This window comes from Tachyglossus aculeatus, chromosome X4 (genome assembly GCF_015852505.1).
Source record: "Tachyglossus aculeatus isolate mTacAcu1 chromosome X4, mTacAcu1.pri, whole genome shotgun sequence".
Lineage (NCBI taxonomy): Eukaryota > Metazoa > Chordata > Mammalia > Monotremata > Tachyglossidae > Tachyglossus > Tachyglossus aculeatus.
The window spans coordinates 50,756,998-50,775,531 of record NC_052098.1 but is presented as its reverse complement, the minus strand read 5'-3'; the positions used below and the strand labels follow the sequence as shown (position 1 = coordinate 50,775,531).

At 42.0% G+C, this 18,534-nt stretch overlaps 1 protein-coding gene and 1 non-coding gene across 5 annotated transcripts in view; both read right to left on the bottom strand.

The window, feature by feature from the left end:
* The window catches only part of FSD1L (fibronectin type III and SPRY domain containing 1 like), a 65,634-nt gene that overhangs the window by 35,643 nt on the left and 11,457 nt on the right, over positions 1 to 18,534 (bottom strand). For all 4 annotated transcript variants that reach the window (XM_038770089.1, XM_038770088.1, XM_038770090.1 and 1 more), the window contains exons 3-5: positions 18,390 to 18,521; positions 10,664 to 10,765; positions 3,316 to 3,338 (exon numbers count right to left, since the gene is read on the bottom strand). In XM_038770089.1, coding sequence (XP_038626017.1) covers positions 3,316 to 3,338; positions 10,664 to 10,765; positions 18,390 to 18,521 — 257 coding nt within the window. The remainder of the gene's footprint in view (positions 1 to 3,315; positions 3,339 to 10,663; positions 10,766 to 18,389; positions 18,522 to 18,534) is intronic.
* LOC119948613 lies at positions 14,822 to 14,959 on the bottom strand. Its single transcript, XR_005456997.1, has one exon. It is a non-coding gene; the product is annotated as a small nucleolar RNA SNORA7 (small nucleolar RNA).

Sequence of the window (18,534 nt, the reverse complement as noted above, 5' to 3'; positions counted from 1 at the left end):
TCGTTTAGCACTCTCTCATGACACTATTTTCACAAAAGCAATTTAGACTACTAACTGGAGTTTTTCAGTACAAATTATGTGAAATGACTACTCCCATTGCGTCAGTAATAGTTTTTTTTTTCCAAATGCAGGACTTTCTTCTGTAATTTCATGTCTTTTCTGTTACTCTTTTCAAGCTCTATCATGCCCAGAGACAAGGATTTTCCCATTATATTTAGAAATATTACATTCATCCTCTTTACGATAAGTTCACATGTGCCCCAGAATACAAAACTCCAGAATAAAAAAGCATTTCCAGCCATGGGCGATACTTGCAGTCAGTTTTAAAACCTGAGGTATTTTTAGCACTCCCCACCTTAAATAGGAATCTTTTGTCTTTCACTGGCCTGTATTCTGTTTGCACTGCCAGTCCCTTGGGGTGTATAACTTCGCTTATAATTAGGGTATGGATTTTTCCATTTTACTACACTTTCTAAGTACTTAGTACAGTGTTCTGCACATAGTAAGAGCTCAAATACCATTGATTGATTTCTAGGCACCCAATTAACTTTTTAAAAATCAAGCAAAGCCTACCAAAAAAAAAATCTGGATTATATACATCTACTTGGAGCTTCTTTGTGCTTTTCCGGCTGTCTCTCCCCATTTAGGGCTCTATCCATGGAAAAGTCCCAGCTGTAAGCAGCTCCTGTACACTACCTGCCTTTGTATTGGGTAAATAACACTGGTAACCTCCCTACCTCCATAGCTCCCTTTGCAGGGATTCCCTCTAGACTATGATATCGTTGTGGGCAGAGAATGTGCTCGATGTTATACTGTGCTCTCCCAAGCGCTTCATACAGTGCTTTGCACACAGTAAGCGCTCAATAAATATAACTGATGATGATAATCACCTGCAATGTAACATTAAAAAAAGATCAGTTCCCTTCTTAGAATAAAGCAGTCACTGTATATTTTACCACACAGCAGATGGCGGTAACTTGTTTATGGGAACTTATTAAAAAATGAGCCTGTCATCTCAATTCATCCACAGGTGGTTTCTTTGACAATTTTTCCCGCTCCTCTCTGGAACTGTTCCTCTTTGACCCTAATAATTGGAACTGGCAGTTGGTAAATTTGTAGGAAAGATCTGGCAATAGTGCCACCCATACTACCCTCACTTTCTTGTAGCATCCATCCCAACTCCCGCTTAATATATTTTCCTCTTACAAATCAATGGTATTTCTTGATTGCTTACTGTGTGCAGAGCACTGTATTAAGCACTTGGGTGAGTACAACAGACTTAGTAGACACATTCCCTGCTCACGATGAGCTTATGGTCTTGAGGACTGTAACCCAACTCTATTCCGTCTAACTGAATACACTTCTGACACCCAGCCCAACCCATACAAACTCTCTTTCTGCACATGCATTAAGGTGCTTTTTTTAATTCATAAAAAAATTTTAAGGTAGGAGAAGTCCCGGACAAAGGTGACTAATAATTTTCCTCATCCCTATCTTCCTCCATACACACCCCCTATTGACACTAGATTGAAATTCAGAAATGTGTTTGCCTCATTGGTCCCCACTTCTTTAGCAGGTGGTAAACTGTGGAATAAGATTCTCTACACAAACTCTTAAGTGCTTTAGTAGTTGTGCCGTACATCTTAGAAGTCAAATTTTACTCACAAACAATAGCTTTTAGATTTGGCTTGGGAAGTTTTCTACTGCCAAGCACTCTAGCTTAACGCTACCCAGCTTCATCAGGTTAACTTCAGATTTTCACAGATGGATGGACATTTGGCCAGACGGATGGACAGACAGACGGACATTTGGACAGACGCCGTCCGTCTGTACAAATGTCTGTCTGTCCGTCCATGTCTGTCCATCTGTCCAAATATCCGTCTGTCTATCCGTCCATCTGCCTGTCCAAATGTCCATCCATCCGTCTATCTGTCCGTCCAAATGTCCATCTGTCTATCCACCTGTCTACCCGTCTAAATGTCCATCCATCTGTCCAAATGTCCATCCATCTGTCCATCTGTCCAAATGTTCTTCTGTTCATATGTCCACCTGTCCTTCTGTCCATCCGTCTCACTTCCCCCCTTCAAAGCCCTACTTAAGGTTCACCTCCTCCAGGAGGCCCTCCCAGACTGAGCCCTGCTTTTCCTCAGCTCCTCCTCCCCTCCGCATCGCCCCGACTTGCTCCATCTGCTTTACACCCTTCCCCCCACCACAGTACTTGTGTATATATGTACATATCTATAATTCTATTTATTTATATTAATACCTGTTTTACTTGTTCTGATGTGAATATATATCTCTAATTCTATTTATATTAATGCTACTGATGCCTATTTATTTGTTTTGATTTCTGTCTCCCCCCTTCTAGACTGTGAGCCCATTGTGGGCAGGGATTGTCTCTGTTGTTGAATTGTACTTTACAGGGGCTTAGTACAGTGCTGTGCACACAGAAAGCGCTCAATAAATACGATAGAATGAATGAATGAATTTTCCTGGTATGGGCTGCTCCATTTTAAAAGCTAGCTACCTTCCCCTCCTGTACTCAATCCTCTCAGAATGGGAACAGAAAAATCCCACCTGCTCTGATTTCTCTAGGTCTACAAGTCCCACTTTCTAAGTCTGTAAATTTCTTAAATTTTATAGAAAGATTTTTTTCAGAGAAAAAATAGTTAATCTAATATTCAGGATAATAAATACTACACCCCCTATGAGACCTTGACAGGTGTGAATAGATGTCTTGTCCTTGGGCTTTGTTTGATCCGTTTTGACTTTTGGATTTTCAAGTACAGGCAGATCTCAGTACAGAGCCACAGTCCAATCCTCAAAAACACTGGTTCTATCATGAACGACTGAAGTGTGGGGGACGATTTCCCACAGACAAATGCAATAAATTGGAACCTGTTCCAGAACCTCTGGAAAAATATGACATTCCATTACATGCTTGATTGCAAGCACCTTAAAGGCAGCCATCTCGTCTATGCTACCGTGCTCTCCCCAGCACTTAACACTGGGATAGGGAATATGTCCAATCTGATTACCGTGCCTCTAATCCAGCGCTTAGTACAGGGCTTAGCACATAATAAGCGCTCCCCATCCAGAACCACCTGCTCACCACCACCACCATTCCCACCCCAGGACTCCTGCTCGCCATTTCCATTGCTGCAGCACTCAGCCGTATTACGTTCTATGTCCTTGGTTTGTGTCCCTTCAGTTCTTGGAGCTTGTTACAGCACGACACGACTGAAAAACAATTTCATTTTTGATTTCAAAATGAATACTGGAAGAAAAAAGTAAAGTGGTTGTTTGGTACCATACCTATCTTTGATCTGTCTGGCAGCCTTGGAGCAAATCAGGGAGAAGAGAGAGAAGGCAGTTAGTGCTTTCATGCAAGGTTCAACTGCAGTGACATGCAAGAAAAGTTAGAATACAAATCCTGAGTCAGTCTAGTTCAAGTTCACAAGAAATTCAAACCGTGAGAAACACGTGCAAAACACATCTTTTGCACAGTCATTTAAGCTCATGTTAAATAGGGTGTTAGAAATGCAGTAATAGTTCAGGATACAGAAAATCAGTTCAAAAGGAGAAGTGAACGTTTCAAACCAATTCCAAATTAATGAAAATACATTTCCTCCTGTGGTTAAAGAATTTTTTATTAAATCACTCAAGTTTGTTTCATTCCCTAAGAATCTGGGGGGAGGGGGAGGAGGAGGTGGAGCTACGGAGTGGGGAGGGGAATCCTGAAATTGCCTGTTTTTATCTGCTATCATTTTAATTTTATAAAATATTTTAAAAGTTCTCTCAGCTTTGAACATGGTCTCTTGGCATATCCAGAAAGTGCAAAGGAGCAGCAGGACATCAGCTCAGCAGCAGGATTTGATTGAAATTATTCATTTTTATTTATCAACTGGTGTTCCTCCAAAAGAAAAGGAAAGAGCCAGGCATTTTGCTGCCCCCATCAAACCAAAGTTAGGATGACTGAGTTGATTCAGACCAAGATAGGCTGACAGTGAAAGTGGGACAGAGCAAGGGGTTGTGGTTCTACGCTATTTGGCTAACCCCTTCTGTTTACTAAAATTGGTATGTCTGTACTGTCTGGGGTTTCCCCAGGAGAAAATGTTCTTCAAGGTTTACTAAGTCAATCTTCCTACATTAAGAAAAATTTAGAGCATGGACCCGGGATTCAGAAAGGCCTGCATTCTAATCCCAGCTCTGTCACTTGTCTGCTGTGGGACCTTGGCCAAGTCACTTCACTTCTCTGGACCTCAGTTTCCTCATCTGCAAAATGGGGATTAAGACTGTGAGCCCCACATGGGACAGGGATTGTACCCAACCTGATTAGCTTGTTTCTACCTCAGCGCTTAGTACAGTTCCTGGCATGTAGTAAGCGCTTAACAAATAACACAAAAAGGTAAGATGAAATTAAAGTCCCAGGTCTCCTATTTATGATGTGTGTTCTTTGTCCTTATGCCCATCCTGGTAGCTAGTATGAGAAGGCTGTGCTTGAGGATTCTCTTTATAGAGCCTTGAGGTCTTGGGGGGAAAGGATTACATACATTTAATCAAAAAGAAATGTATTTCTGCTAGGGATTCGCCTCTCAATGTTTCCTGAGTAATTATCACTAGCTTCATGCAGACAATGGAGGTGGTTTCCTGATCTTTTCTCCCTCGCCCCTTTTCAGGACTCAGACTGCAGGAACACTCAGGTTTCAACATCTCGAGTCTGCCGAGATTTGAGACCTAACTCAGACTGAAAAGAGCCAAGAGTCTCCCCCACTCTGGGAATGATGTTTTGCACACAGTAGGTGCTCAATAAATATTACTGAGTCACGAAATTGGGACGGAAAAAGTAGTTCCAGGTTTTTCCATCTCCCTTCCATGGCTAATAGCTCATTTCAGAGGAGCCATGTTCGTCCTCCTTCAGCCTCCCCACCCCTCCCGTCGCAGCCCAGAACTAACCTTTTCTGTACCAGAGGAGTAGCACTGCCTCTTCCAGGTAGTGCAGAGGATAAAAGCGTAGGGGCAAGACCTGGAGCAGCAAACAGCAACACTGGGGGCTCAGGAGATGTTCTCTTCCACGCTGTTGCCACTGTCCAACACCTCCTAGCTTTTCTTTTGCCTCTGCAGCTGTTCAGCTTGGCCAGTGGATTTTGAAGACGACTGTCTGCCTGCCTGCAGCCTGCCTGCCTCATTTCGGTCTGAAGTTTTATAAAGCTACCGGAAAGAGTTCTGCCGCAAGAGCAGAAGTGGCAAAGAAGGGAGCGCCACTGGATATCAGTTAACAGTAACACGGCAGTGGTGGCAGCAGTGCTATCCTGGTCAGGGAGTGAGGAGGTCATACAAGGCCAGAATGGGGAGAGAAGAGAGACCAGACCAGAGCAGGCCTTCTGCACCCTGGGGCACCCCTAGACCCCCTGGCCATAGGCCCTGGCCGGCCTCAGGCTGAGGTCTGTTTTACTTGGAACTGGGGGCTGTGGTCTGACTTGGTGTGGGTACTATTATAACTTACAGAATCCTTAAGAAACACGCCAAATCCCCTTTTATTATTCCATTAAATCCTCTCCTCGCATTCCTATACAAAAGTTTATGTGTCAGACAATCTTATTGGCAATTGACTCTTTGAGAGAGAAATAATTAATGGTATTCGCCTGCAACTGCTGCGCACGCTGCCATCTATCTATCCTTCAATTTTAAACCTGGAACACTGACCAGCAATGTCATTCGAGGGAATTTATTCTGGGATACAAAACTCAAACCATCGGCTTAATACCAGTCAGAGGTCATGGGCTCTAATCCCGGCTCTGCCAATTGTCATCTGTGTGACTTTGGGCAAGTCATTTAACTTCTCTGGGCCTCAGTTACCTCATCTGTAAAATGGGGATTAAGACTGAGCCCCACGTGGGACAACCTGACCATACTGTATCCCCCCGTGCTTAGAACAGTGCTTCGCACATCGTAAGTGCTTAACAAATACCATCATTATTATCATTACCCCGGCGAACTCGTGGACAACTGATGATACATTTAGCCATGAGCCACTGAGCAAGGATACTTGTTATTGCTTCTCAGAAATAGTTCAAGTCAAATATACACATTCCTTAAATTTGATTCAGGCATAATCCAAAAACATGGGCCAAAATCCAGGCTATGTTTTTGAGGGTTTGTTTGATGTAAACAGATAACTTGGCTACATCAACACAAAAAGACTTTGGGCAAACATTTTCCTACTTTAATCAAAACCCAAAGAACTGTGGTTTCTGAGTACAAGAGCTAGCAAGTGAAACCACATGGTTTACCACTATTGACAGTATTTATATATAAAAATTCAAACAGCTGTTTTAAAAATAGAATCAAACCTAGCTATTGCCTACATTTCCAATCCTATGATAGTATCACATAATACTTGCAGTGAAATTAATAAGTCATGGAGACAAAACTAGTTTTTTCCAAACAAAAACAAAACTAGTTTTTTCCAAACAAAAACAAAAATGTTTCTAGAGTTTTATAAACGCTCCCATGATCTCATTCTGCCACTCCTACTGGTCCATGCTCACCCTTTTCTCTCCAGTGTTCCTCTACCCACCCATCCCCAATGCCCCGCATTGACCCTTGTCCTCTTGAAACACGTCTGCATTTACCCTCACTCTCACCCCCAGCCGAATCCCTTAGAGAGACCATGTCCAACCTGCTTAACTTGGACCTACTCCAGTACATAGAACAGTGTTTGGCACATAGTAAGTGCTTAACAAATAAACAAAAAAAATTCACTGTGAGCAGATGGCATTTGGTTATAACCACAGTCACTATGATACCCAGTCTATGGGTGTGGGTGTGTCACACACACACACACACACACACACACACACACACACACACACACACACACACACACCACCCACCACCCCCACCCCCTACCCCCTTATGTGTAGCAGTTGCTAAGTGTCCTGGAAAGACTGACCTAAAGGGCGAACTGGACTCTCCCCACTGATGGAGAGGTTTGAGGCAGCACGGAGAAAGTCAATGGCCACTTTTGTTTCAATGGGGGCACATATTTGGCCTGCTGGCTTCTCCACTAATCTCTAAGCTCTTAAAGGGCAGGGATTGCATCTACCAAGTCTATCAAATTCTCCCAAGAGCTCAGTAAGGTGCTCAGCATACAGCAGGTGCTCAGTAAATACTATGGATTGATTGAGGCTGCACAGTCAACCCCAGCCTCCAGCTAAGGGAACACGAGAGAACCACTAGGGCCAAGAGTACCACGTCAGAACCAAACGCACCGCCCAGACTTCTGGGTTCCTAGGTTGAGACCTGGGATTTCCAATCCCCTCATCCTGCCTTCAGGTGGCAGGAGGGAGAAGGCTATATTGACAATGATGGAGTCTCACACTGTAATGGAGAGGCGAGACTTGGTTCAGTGACAAAAGGCTTTGGGACTGAAAACCTGGTCAGAGGAATTGATTACCCTTAAGTCCTTTGATATTCCCACCCCCCGCCCCACTGGACTTATATACATAGCCTTATTCATTCAATCGTATTTATTGAGCACTTACTGTGTGCAGAGCACCGTACTAAGCACTTATATTCTGCAGCTTCCCCCCATCTGTAATTCAGTTTAATGTCTGTCTCCCTCACTGGACTATAAGCTCTTCGTGGGCAAGGGATCACATCTACCAACTCTACTGCACTGTACTCTCCCAAGCGCTTGGTACAGTGCTCTGCACATAGTAAGCGCTCAATAAATATGATTGATTGATTGGTACAGAGCTCTGCACACAGAGAGTGCTTAGTAAATACAGTTGATCGATTGACTGTAGTGCTAGTGGTGCAGAGCAGGATGGTGCAGAGGAGGATCCACCATACAGGATGTGGGAAGACGTGGATAGGAGGGGGAAGAGAGTAGGGAGACAGGGATTGGATGGTCAGTGGAGGTGATGCTGGTGACAGGCTTGCTCCTATTGAGCACTGGGGCTATGGATAAAAGTAGTCTCTGGCCTGACCTCTGAATCCTCCAAACTGTAAGCTTGTTATGGACAGGAAACGTGTCCGCTAATTCTGTTGTACTGGACTCTCCTAAGTGCTTAATATGGTGCTCTGCACATAGTAAACGCTCCACAAGTATCATGGATTGATTGATTGGGTGAGGGAGAGTAAAGAGTAGATTCCACAGCGTGGAGCAGACTAACCTAGCTAAGGTGCCAGCCCACCTTGCCCAAAAAGTTGTGGGGATGAAGTTATTGGCTTTTCCCCTTCAGTGCCAATCTATAGGGGCGATGATCCCTCCACTCGATCCCATGGGGCTGCTGCTGTCCCTTCCTTGGAGTGAATTACTGAAATGTTTGTAAAGTGAAAGTACTCTGAATGCCTCAAAATAAAACTGCAAACATACCAAAAGTGAGATTAAGTTAAATAAGAGCTTTTGAAAAAAAACAATGTCTATTTGCAAAGTACTTTGCAGGCCATAGAAATTCAAAAGTTACAGAACCACCAACTTCTCACCAGTCCTTTCTACCTATTTCACCCTAGACTTGTTATGATATAGAGTGAGAGAAAATTTAATTTTTGGATGTACTACATCTCAGTTTAAGTAACACTGATGAGCAGGTACAGGTCTGTAGTTTTTTGGGGGTTTTTAATTTACATGCCAGTCACCCTAAACTAATCTTAATAACAGCCTTTCTGGTGTGCTTTTCTATTGATTTAATACATTTGTGCATTTTGATCATACTAGAGTAGTTCTACATGAGCCAAATCTGGCAATCTATATGATCAAATCAATAAAGATGCATCTTAAAATATAATCAGATTTGCTAGGATGCATTAATGGTATCTATCTAGTCAACTTTCTTCAAGAGGAAGAAAGTTGAAATCCTGCATTTTCAGAATTCAAGATTCAAGGGTTTAATCTTCCCTGGAGTTCCTCCAAAAATATTCAATAGATATTACAGCATCGCCTGCGGTATATAAGTAACTCAGTGCATAATGCACAATTGCAAACAAATGCCATACCAGAAAGAGCAAATAAAAATAAGTCCATTTTACGACCAACTCATGACTGTGTAATGGCACTGTGTCATCTGATTCTTTTATCTTGTTCTATCAAAATCATGCACTAGTAAGTCATGCTTTGGCAGGTATGACTACCTCAATTTTATCCTCAAAATGTCTCTGTACGGTAGGGAAAGGCAGTTATTATCCACATTTTACAGATTAGGAAGAGGACACAAGTGATTTACCTAAAGTCATATAGCCCACCAGCCCCTTGACTGTAAGCTTGTTGTGGGCAAGAAACATGTCTACAAACTCTGGTATACTGTACTCTTCCAAGCGCTTAGTACTGTGCTCTGCACACAATAAGCGCTCAATAAATATGATCAATTGATTGATTGCCAGACCTGTGCTCTTTCCAAAAAGTAACTGTATACTGTTCGGATATTTGTATTGATCAGCAGGGTCTGATTTAAATTAACAGAAAAAGATAAAGATTATTCAATTTTCATTTATTTTGCCTTGAAAAATGAGATTTAGAAGCTTGATTTTAAAAGACTGGGAGGGCAGAAGAAAAAGTGGCTAAAAATAAAAAAAAAATGGGGCTTATGAACTGCCTAAAGAAAGGCTTTTTTAATCTTAAGTTCACTGTAAATATTCATTGGTTACGTTCAAAAACGCAAATTTAATGAAAAGAAAGCACAATTTTTTATAGATTTATTGCAGCTCACTCTGAAGGGTAGTGTTCAAAGGATAACTGCTGATAATTGACACAAAATACCTTGATAAGAGCATTGATGTAATACAATTACCAGAATTGTGCAATTTAACTGATTTTTCCATTCCTTTACCACTCAGGTTCTGTACATTCTCTACTCATTTTGGCTATGCTGTAAAAGCTTTTCCATCAGAGACCTCGGAACAGTTAATGGTTTTTAAATTACCCATTACGGGTTCAGAATTTGTGACCTCAAAGATCAAAGAGCATGAACTGAAATTAGTTGCTTCTTGCTTCACTTTTTTACATTTGTAAAAATGATAGAAACATGCATGAACTCTCAATACCCAACAACTACATTTTCATCTTTCCATGTGACCACCCCCCCACCCCACCCCGTGCCCCTCCTAAATTTACTCTGGCATGGAGCAATGGTACAAAGCACAGCAATTAAAGTACATATTGTTAAACATGCATTTTAAGCAAAGTGCACTGCATTTTCTCAGGCTGCTCACTAAAGTGAGTCTGACCATATTGCCAGAGTTGTTAGTTACCGCCAGTTTGACTTGAACTCCTTTCCCATCTTCATTTCTCTAATTAGGCTATGGCTAACACAAAGGTATACTCATATAGTATTACCTTCATAACCAAGTACTTTGAAACAAACCAACAGAGGAAAAGGTAACATAGCTGGAGAAGAAAAAAGGAATGACTTCTTATCCAGGCATCTGAGAAATTCAGTCTCAGAACAATTCACTTAAAAGACGTTTTAAATAATTAAAATGCATGGGGTAATTTGCTAACAACTCCAGATTCAAACTATTTTATTTCCCCTTCAGCACAGGGTTTCAGCCCAGTTTCCATCAGTATTAAGGACATGAACAAAAGCCAGCAAACAAAAATAGCCATACTTCTATATTATTTTCCCTTTTTGCCACAGCTTATTAGTAGTTGTATTTTTACCTTTGAGAATTCCTCGTGTTCCTTTATGTCTAGTGACCGGGTAGCAAATTCTAGGAGCTCTTCTGAATTCTCTAAGGCATGAGTACACTGACTGAGTTGATTCTAAAAAGGAAAAAAGCCAGCAATGATTAAAGAATCTACCTCAGTATGATGTCATGAACAACACAATCTAGATATTTAAATTGATTAAATTATGTATCATTGGCTTCTAATAGCCACAAATGTGACTTTTTTCATATCTCTTTCAGCTTTGTTCTTTTCCTCGCTCGACTTTGGTTTCCTCATTTTCCTCTTTGCTTTACACAAGCAGTTAGGCCTTGCCTCCCAAATCCAGTTAAAAGGATCTAACGCTTAGTTTGGCCAGTGGTCACTGTTGGGAACAAATTCAGCACACAGAAAATGCCCAACACTCACCCTTCCGACCATAAATGATGGCTTGCAGAGGCAGTATTCTCTAAATGACCCAGCAATTCAATCCATCAGACACACATACCTCTTCCTTTCAAACACTCCGTAATAGGCTCCATTGTTGCTACACTCTTCTTGATGAGTCACACTGTTGCTCGCAAAGTGAGAAGCAATGTGGCCTGATGGATAAAGCCAGGGCCTGGGAGTCAGAAGGACCTGGGTTCTAATCCCGGCTCTGCCACTTGTCTGCTGTGTGACGTGGGGCAAGTCACTTCACTTCTCTGGGCCTCAATTCCCTTGTATCTACCCCAGCGCTTAGTACAGTGCTGGCACAGAGTAAGAGCTTAACAAATACCTGATTGAAAAAAGTTGTCTCAGACCTGCCTTCACACACATATTGATGAGAGTCTTTTTTGCCATGAGAGTTGGCATTCCTGCTTACCACTATCACCAGGCTCCACGGATACCATCATGCCAAACTGCACTTCCTCAAAAGAGAGAGATTTGAGACGACTCAACTCAAGTTTCAGGAGGCTCAGCAAAGTCAAGGCTTCCCTAGTTTCCCCTTAATCTCCCAGAGATCCAACTAAATTTCCCAGAGCTGCACATACAGCCTGTTTAGCAACAGTTTGACAAGACCAGAGTAAGCTTGAGAACCTAAAAGGAAACTGACATCCAAACCCCTCTTTTTCAGTTTAAAACTGAGTTCATTTAATACTGCACCTTGCACTGCCTTTTTTTGCAGTAAGCAATTTCAGAAGTGAAAGAGCTCTGCATTTTTTCAATACATGTACATTATTACCACCTACGAATGAAAATATAAAACGGGTTTTAGATATTGATGCTCAGCTCCATTAGGATACAACTGGAAGACTTGGGTAATTTTTACCACTGTAAAAAAAAAAAAATCAACCTTTTCATGTGAAAAACTCTTTTGAGATCCTGAATGTTCACAGAACAACTTTCAGTGTTTTGTGTAATCGAAACATCAATGCTTCAAAAATAAAGGGTAAAATTTCTAAAGTCCTCAGTGTTATCAGAGTTACTATTTTCCTCATCTCCCACATACATTGCTCTACTACAGGAAGTATGCATTCAATCGTATTTACTGAGTGCTTACTGTGTGCAGAGTACTGTACTAAGCGCTTGGGAAGTACAAGTTGGCAACTTAGAGAGACAATCCCTACCCAACAACGGGCTCACAGTCTAGAGATGCATTCCATCATCTATCCACCATGCACACCTTCAAAAAGAATAGAAAAAATGCCTTCCAGAAATTTATTTTGACTAGACTGGACTTAGCTTTTGGCTTTGACTGGTATTGAAAATTAGCCATATAAGAAAAACAGTTGATCTTACCCTACTTATGATTTCAACTGCCATTTCTACCTAGGAAAAAAAAAAACCCAAAGCACAAAGTGTTTGTCGTGCCTATGATGCTGCCCCTTTGATAAAGAACTAAATTCAACTTTATTTCCAAGTAACCCATGAGAAAGTTCATAACATTTGAAAAATTTAACCTAAATACACATACCCCTCTGGGGTTCTTAATTTGAAATGATGTAAACCTCTTTGGTTAAGATGTGCTACTTAAATAAAGCTAATTATCTGAAGATTACAATTAAAGCACCTTTTGAAGCACAGGTAAGTAAAATGTCATCCTGAATTATCATCTTAATAGTTGTATTATAGCCCATATACAGTCAATTCAACCTTTTGTACTACCTTTATCATATTTGGCGGTCCACTCAAATTCCTCATTTTAATCAAAGGAAGGTAACTCCTAATTTCAGGGAGGAAAAAGTGGAACAAATCTGGGAATGTAAAAATGGCAAAATTTATAAATGGTGCCAAAGTCAAAATTTCCTTAAAGCAATTTGATATTATATAATAATGGCATTTATTAAGTGCTTACTATGTGCCAGGCACTGTTCTAAGTGCTGGGAAGGTTAAAAGGTGATCAGGTTGTCCCACAGGGGCTCACAGTCTTAATCCCCATTTTACAGATGAGGTAACTGAGGTCCAGAGAAGTTAAGTGACTTGCCCAAAGTCACACAGCTGACAATTGGCAGAGCCGGGATATGAACCCATGACCTCTGACTCCAAAGCCCGGGCTCTTTCCACTGAGCCACACTGCTTCTCTAGCCACGCTGCTTCTCTTCTTAGTGCTGTCTTCAACCGATGGCTCCAATTTTTAAACACCAAAATCTGACTAAGGATAGATAATATATACCCACCCCAAGAACACTTGTGTTACCATGACCCCTTTTAGTGTCTGTCTCCCCCACTAGACTGTAAGCTCCTTTAAGGCAGGGATTGTGTCTAACTCTGTTGCATTGTCCCATGTGCTTAGTACGGTGCTCTGCACACACTGAGCACTCAGCAAATACTACTGATGGCAAAAATGGCCGTTAATGATGATAATGCATGGATTTTAGTCAAATAATTTAAAACAAAATGAAGTGGTTAATATAGTAAGACAGGCCAAAACTCCTGAAGCAATTAATTGGGAAATTTTGGGGATTTGGACAAATCTGGTCATGAGGCAATAACAATAATAATAATTATCGTGCTAAGCGCTGGGCTAGACACAAAATAGACGCACTAAAACCAAGAAGCCTCACCCAGAGTGAGAGTTCCTTGTCCCTTTCCCTGCTTCAGCTTCTGCCCACCCCACAGGGCCAATTCAGAGCTCACCTGAGGGGCTGGGAGATGGGGGACAAGGGGATTTGCTAAGACCAGAACTTGTCTTTCCCTGCTAACAAGGGGAAGGAGGAGGAGAAAGAAAGAGAGAGCGTGGGAGGGAGAGAACTGAATCTACATCTCATTCTTTTCTTCCTCCTCTTCCTCCAGCCCCTCCGCTATGGCAGTTGATGCTAGCTGCCGCAGAACTTGGCTGCTCCCATACATAGTGCCCACAAGTCCCACCAATAGTGTGCCTGTCACCCGACTGAATTTGCCCCTTACCTGGAGGCTTCTACCCAATGTTCATCCCATCCACGGCCACTATTGGCAGTGCCCGGGATCCGGCCTAAAGGGCTGCTCTCGGGGCCTGTATGCAATAGGGTTGAGGTGTCTCCTTCCCTAGCCAGCTTGGCTGTGCCAGCTCAGAGTCTACCATTGCCTGCAGGTGGCATGCGAGGGGCAGCGGAGGGGGGAAATCGAGGGAGCAATGACAGCCATTTGAGGTCACCACCACGCCATTTGGTGGGGCACAGAGTTGCCATCTTGGTTCCCCTCTCAGCCTTTTTCTGGCTCAAAGGGCCGGGTAGCCCAGCTCTCAGACTAACTTTTGCTGAAGGGGGGAAGCTAATGATGTAGCCCTCATGGTGCCAAGTCCAAGGGTGGGCACCTATGCTCGAGAGCCATTTCTGATTCCAAGACGAGCCAGAAGTAGCTCCTGAACCATAGGTTCTGGATCTCTGATTAATCAAAATCCTTCGTCTGCAGAGCCTGGATCTCTCAAGTTTGGGCGTCCCACCACCTACTGTGCAGGTCTCAATAGGAGGATCTCGTCTTTTATGCTGTCGAGTCATTTCTGATGCATAGCAACTCTACGTACACATCTCTCCCAGAACGCCCCACCTCCGTCTGCAATAATTCCGGTAGTGTATCCATAGAGTATCCATATCCATTTTCCTTGATAAAAATTCAGAAGTGGTTTACCATTGCCTTCTTCCACGCAGTAAACTTGAGTCTCTGCCCTTGACTCTCTCCCGTGCCTCTGCTGCCCAGCACTGGTGAGTTTTGACTTGAAGCAGATTGCCTTTTGCTCACTAGCCACTGTCCAAGTTAGGAATGGAATGGGTATGCCTCTGCTTGACTCTCCCTCCCATAGCCAAGACTGGTAGAGTAATGGAAACTCCCCAGATGCGATCCTGAGAGGGTCAATAGGAGGATACTGCACCTTTAATTAATACCCTTGAGCAATTATGTGCAATATATAAACTTTGAAGGTTACTCTACAGGCACCACAACCACCACCTCTAAGTCTTCCTCTATCCAGACCAACCCAGCACCCAACCCCCTCAAATGATGCCACAGCTGCAGCTAAGCTCCAACCCCAAGAAGGCTACTGCCACTGGGATAAACTCCATCCAACCCTCTAGCCTACCCCCACTGCAGTTAAGCCTAGACCTAGGATCCCGACTTTGGAATTCTGCCACAGTGGCTGCTAAGCTCCAATCCATGAAAGTTGCTACAGTCACAGAGCCTGGGAAACCCACTACCATCAGAATGAGATCGCAGAAAAGACAACATTGAGTCCTCAGCACCCAGCCCTGGCAAAGTCCCAAATCAAAAAAAAAAATTTAGATTAACACTAAAAACATCAAAAGACACACACACACACACACACACACACACACACACACACACACTTACTTTGAGGAAATTTTTAAATGCTCCATGCGCAACACCCCCACGGGGGGGGTGGGGTGGGGGGAGAAACTCAGGGAGTTGGAAGAGATATGAGGTCAGGTGGTGGCCACTGATACACACGTAAATGCTCTTATACACACACATACACACATGTGCACACATACACAAAAATGCATTTTCACCTTGCTCTTTTTCAACACAATGGGAGACTAGGCATGTATTTCAGCCCGTTTGCTATAGTAACAATGATCGTATTCCAGAGATTGTCTTATCTATTCCTCACCATGCATTTCAGATCACACTAGGAAAAGTAGACCCTAAATATCTGGGATTGGAGCACCCCTCCTCTTGTGTGCATGCTGATGTTGCTAATGACTGTGCTTACATTATGATGAAGATGAAGAGAGCCCCATTAAAAGGCCTGATCTCTATATCACTCCCATCTGAATCTCCATAATCAAATGATCTGATGCTACTCTATGAAATGAGCCAAATGATCACCTGATTGTCATACCCTTAGTCACGGCATATAATCCCCTCAAGAGAGGACAGTAGTGTCCACCAGGTTTAAAAACCTGTAATGACTCTAGAGCCCCTAGAAAAATAATAATAAAGTGCTGATCAAAGCAGAACTACAATCCCTAGGTTCCCTGGATCATGGGACTATAGTGATAAGAAAGAGTACAGACCAGGGAGTCAAAGGACCTGGGTTCTAATCCCACCTCGTCTGCTGTGTGACCTGGGGCAAGTTACTTAAATTCCATGTGCCTCAGTTTCCTCTTCTGTCAAATGGGGATTAAGACTGCAAGCCCCATGAGGGACAGGGACTGTGTCCAACCCGATTGGCTTGCATCTACCCCAATGCCTTAGTACAGTGCTTGGCACATAGCACTTTACAAATACCACAATTATTATTATTAAGCAGTGCTTTAATGATTTTCTCAAGATAGATGAGTTTTTAATCAGATTGGTTTTGAACCATGGATGTTTATAAACCTAATGGTAACTACTGAACTCACCTGATGGGACTCCACATTAAAAAAAACAAAACAAAACAAAAAAACCTGCAAATCAGTTCAGCTGCTACATCCAATCTAGCCTCAATTTAACTAAGAACTTAGTTGGACAGAGTTCACCTGAATAATCTATGTACACTGAAGTCTTTAGGTAATTTAATTATGCATGGTAGAGAATTTATTTGTAACCAAACCCACACTGAAGGGCAGGAGGCAAAGAATCAGATGTCTCATGAGAGTTTCAGCACCTTGGTCTTCCACCAAGGGTGAGATCATAGGAATAGGTAATGAAGTCTACTGATTTAATAAATTCTCTTCTTTCCATAGGTTTCAATAATTAAAAATTTCTGCCCACCCCCGGACACCAATGATACGTAGCCTTTAAGAGGGAATATCTCAACACAGCTAGGTAGGCCCGTAAAACTTCACTTGAAGTCTTCAATCAGATCGATACACAAAATGCATAGTCACAGTCTGTCCTCATTTTGATTAAAACTCACACTGAGATCTCGCTGTAGAAAAACCTTTAGGAGTTTCCACCCGCTATTCAAAGGTGCTAAAACTCCTATATTCATAACTTCTCATTGTTTTAAGGATCATATTACTTTTCACCTTCTGAACTTAACTCTAACCATCTCTCTTTTCAGTGCAATGCCAATATTGCACTCTCTCATTTCATAAAATATTTCTCACCTTTGAACCATTTTGACTGGACTTGAGATTGGCTAAAGCTTATTTCAATTTAACATTAGATAACATTTAGTTAGCATAGAGAGTGGCAAATCAGTTAACACAAGGTACCTTTCTGATAAATAATATGTGAAAGATGACAACACAAACTCTAATTCGAAACATTTCTTTACAGGTATATTTTTACACTGCTATTTGTTCATGAAACCACGTCTTGTGTTTTTATCACTTTCTGAAATATTTATTTGGTCAATTTTTTGGATATTGGGAATGCATTATATTTTATTACATCCAGTTCTCCTGAATAGAAGGGGTTGCATTCTTGCAAAAACTGAATTTTCCTTAATGTTGATAATATGATTCCTACAATCTGCCCTTTGCAAGCAGATATGTGCACGCATGCATGCACCTAGATTGTTTCTTCCAACACCACAGTGTATTTTATCTGAACAGGCTCGTGCTGTTGGATGAACATTACTTAATCCCCTAACAATATTCTAGCACAAATGCACAGTGAAAACTCACATCACTGCAGACCTAAGTATACCTCCCAGGGCTTAGAACAGTGTGTGGCACATAGTAAGCACTTAAATACCAAAATTACTATTATTATTTCAGTCAATAACTATTTTCATGGAACCAATTAAAGACTCTAACCACAGTGTGTCTGCTTCACGGGGATGCATGCATTCAAGCAGATCCCTACTAGAATTTGTAATATCAAGGACAACTCTGAATTCCATTTCCGTTTATCGGCATTTCTTGAGACACAGTAGTCCTCCATTTTTAAAAAAATGGTATTTGTTACATGCTTACTAGGTGCCAGCCACTGTTCTAAGCACTGGGGTAGATACAAGGTAATCAGGTTGGACACCGTTCATGTCCCACATGGGGCTCATAGTCTCAATCCCCATTTAACAGATGAGGTAACTGAGGCAGAGAGAAGAGAAGTGATTTGCCCAAGGTCACACAGCAGTTACGTGGTGGAGGACTTGCCATTTGTAGAACTTCCCTAGGTCCACCCTTCAGTTATCTACTTCTTTCACAAAACATGATTCAGAAGAGGCAGTTATGATGAAAATGTAAAGAGCTAGACTTGCTCTGTCTACTTATTTTTGGTTTCAACAAATACTGCGTTTAACATATCTCAATGCTTAACCCTCGCATTAACACTGAAATTACTGGAATGGTGTGAACAATCCTTTAATTCCAAAGACACATATAAATGTTACCTGTAGCTCTTGTGTTTTATGAATTTGTTCCTGTTTGATTGTGCTGGTCATACTTTCTTTCATCTCATCCAGGATAGAGTACAGACCATCAAATTCCTCCTCCAACTCTGAAAGTATGTTAGATGAGTTGGCCTGTTAAAAAGAA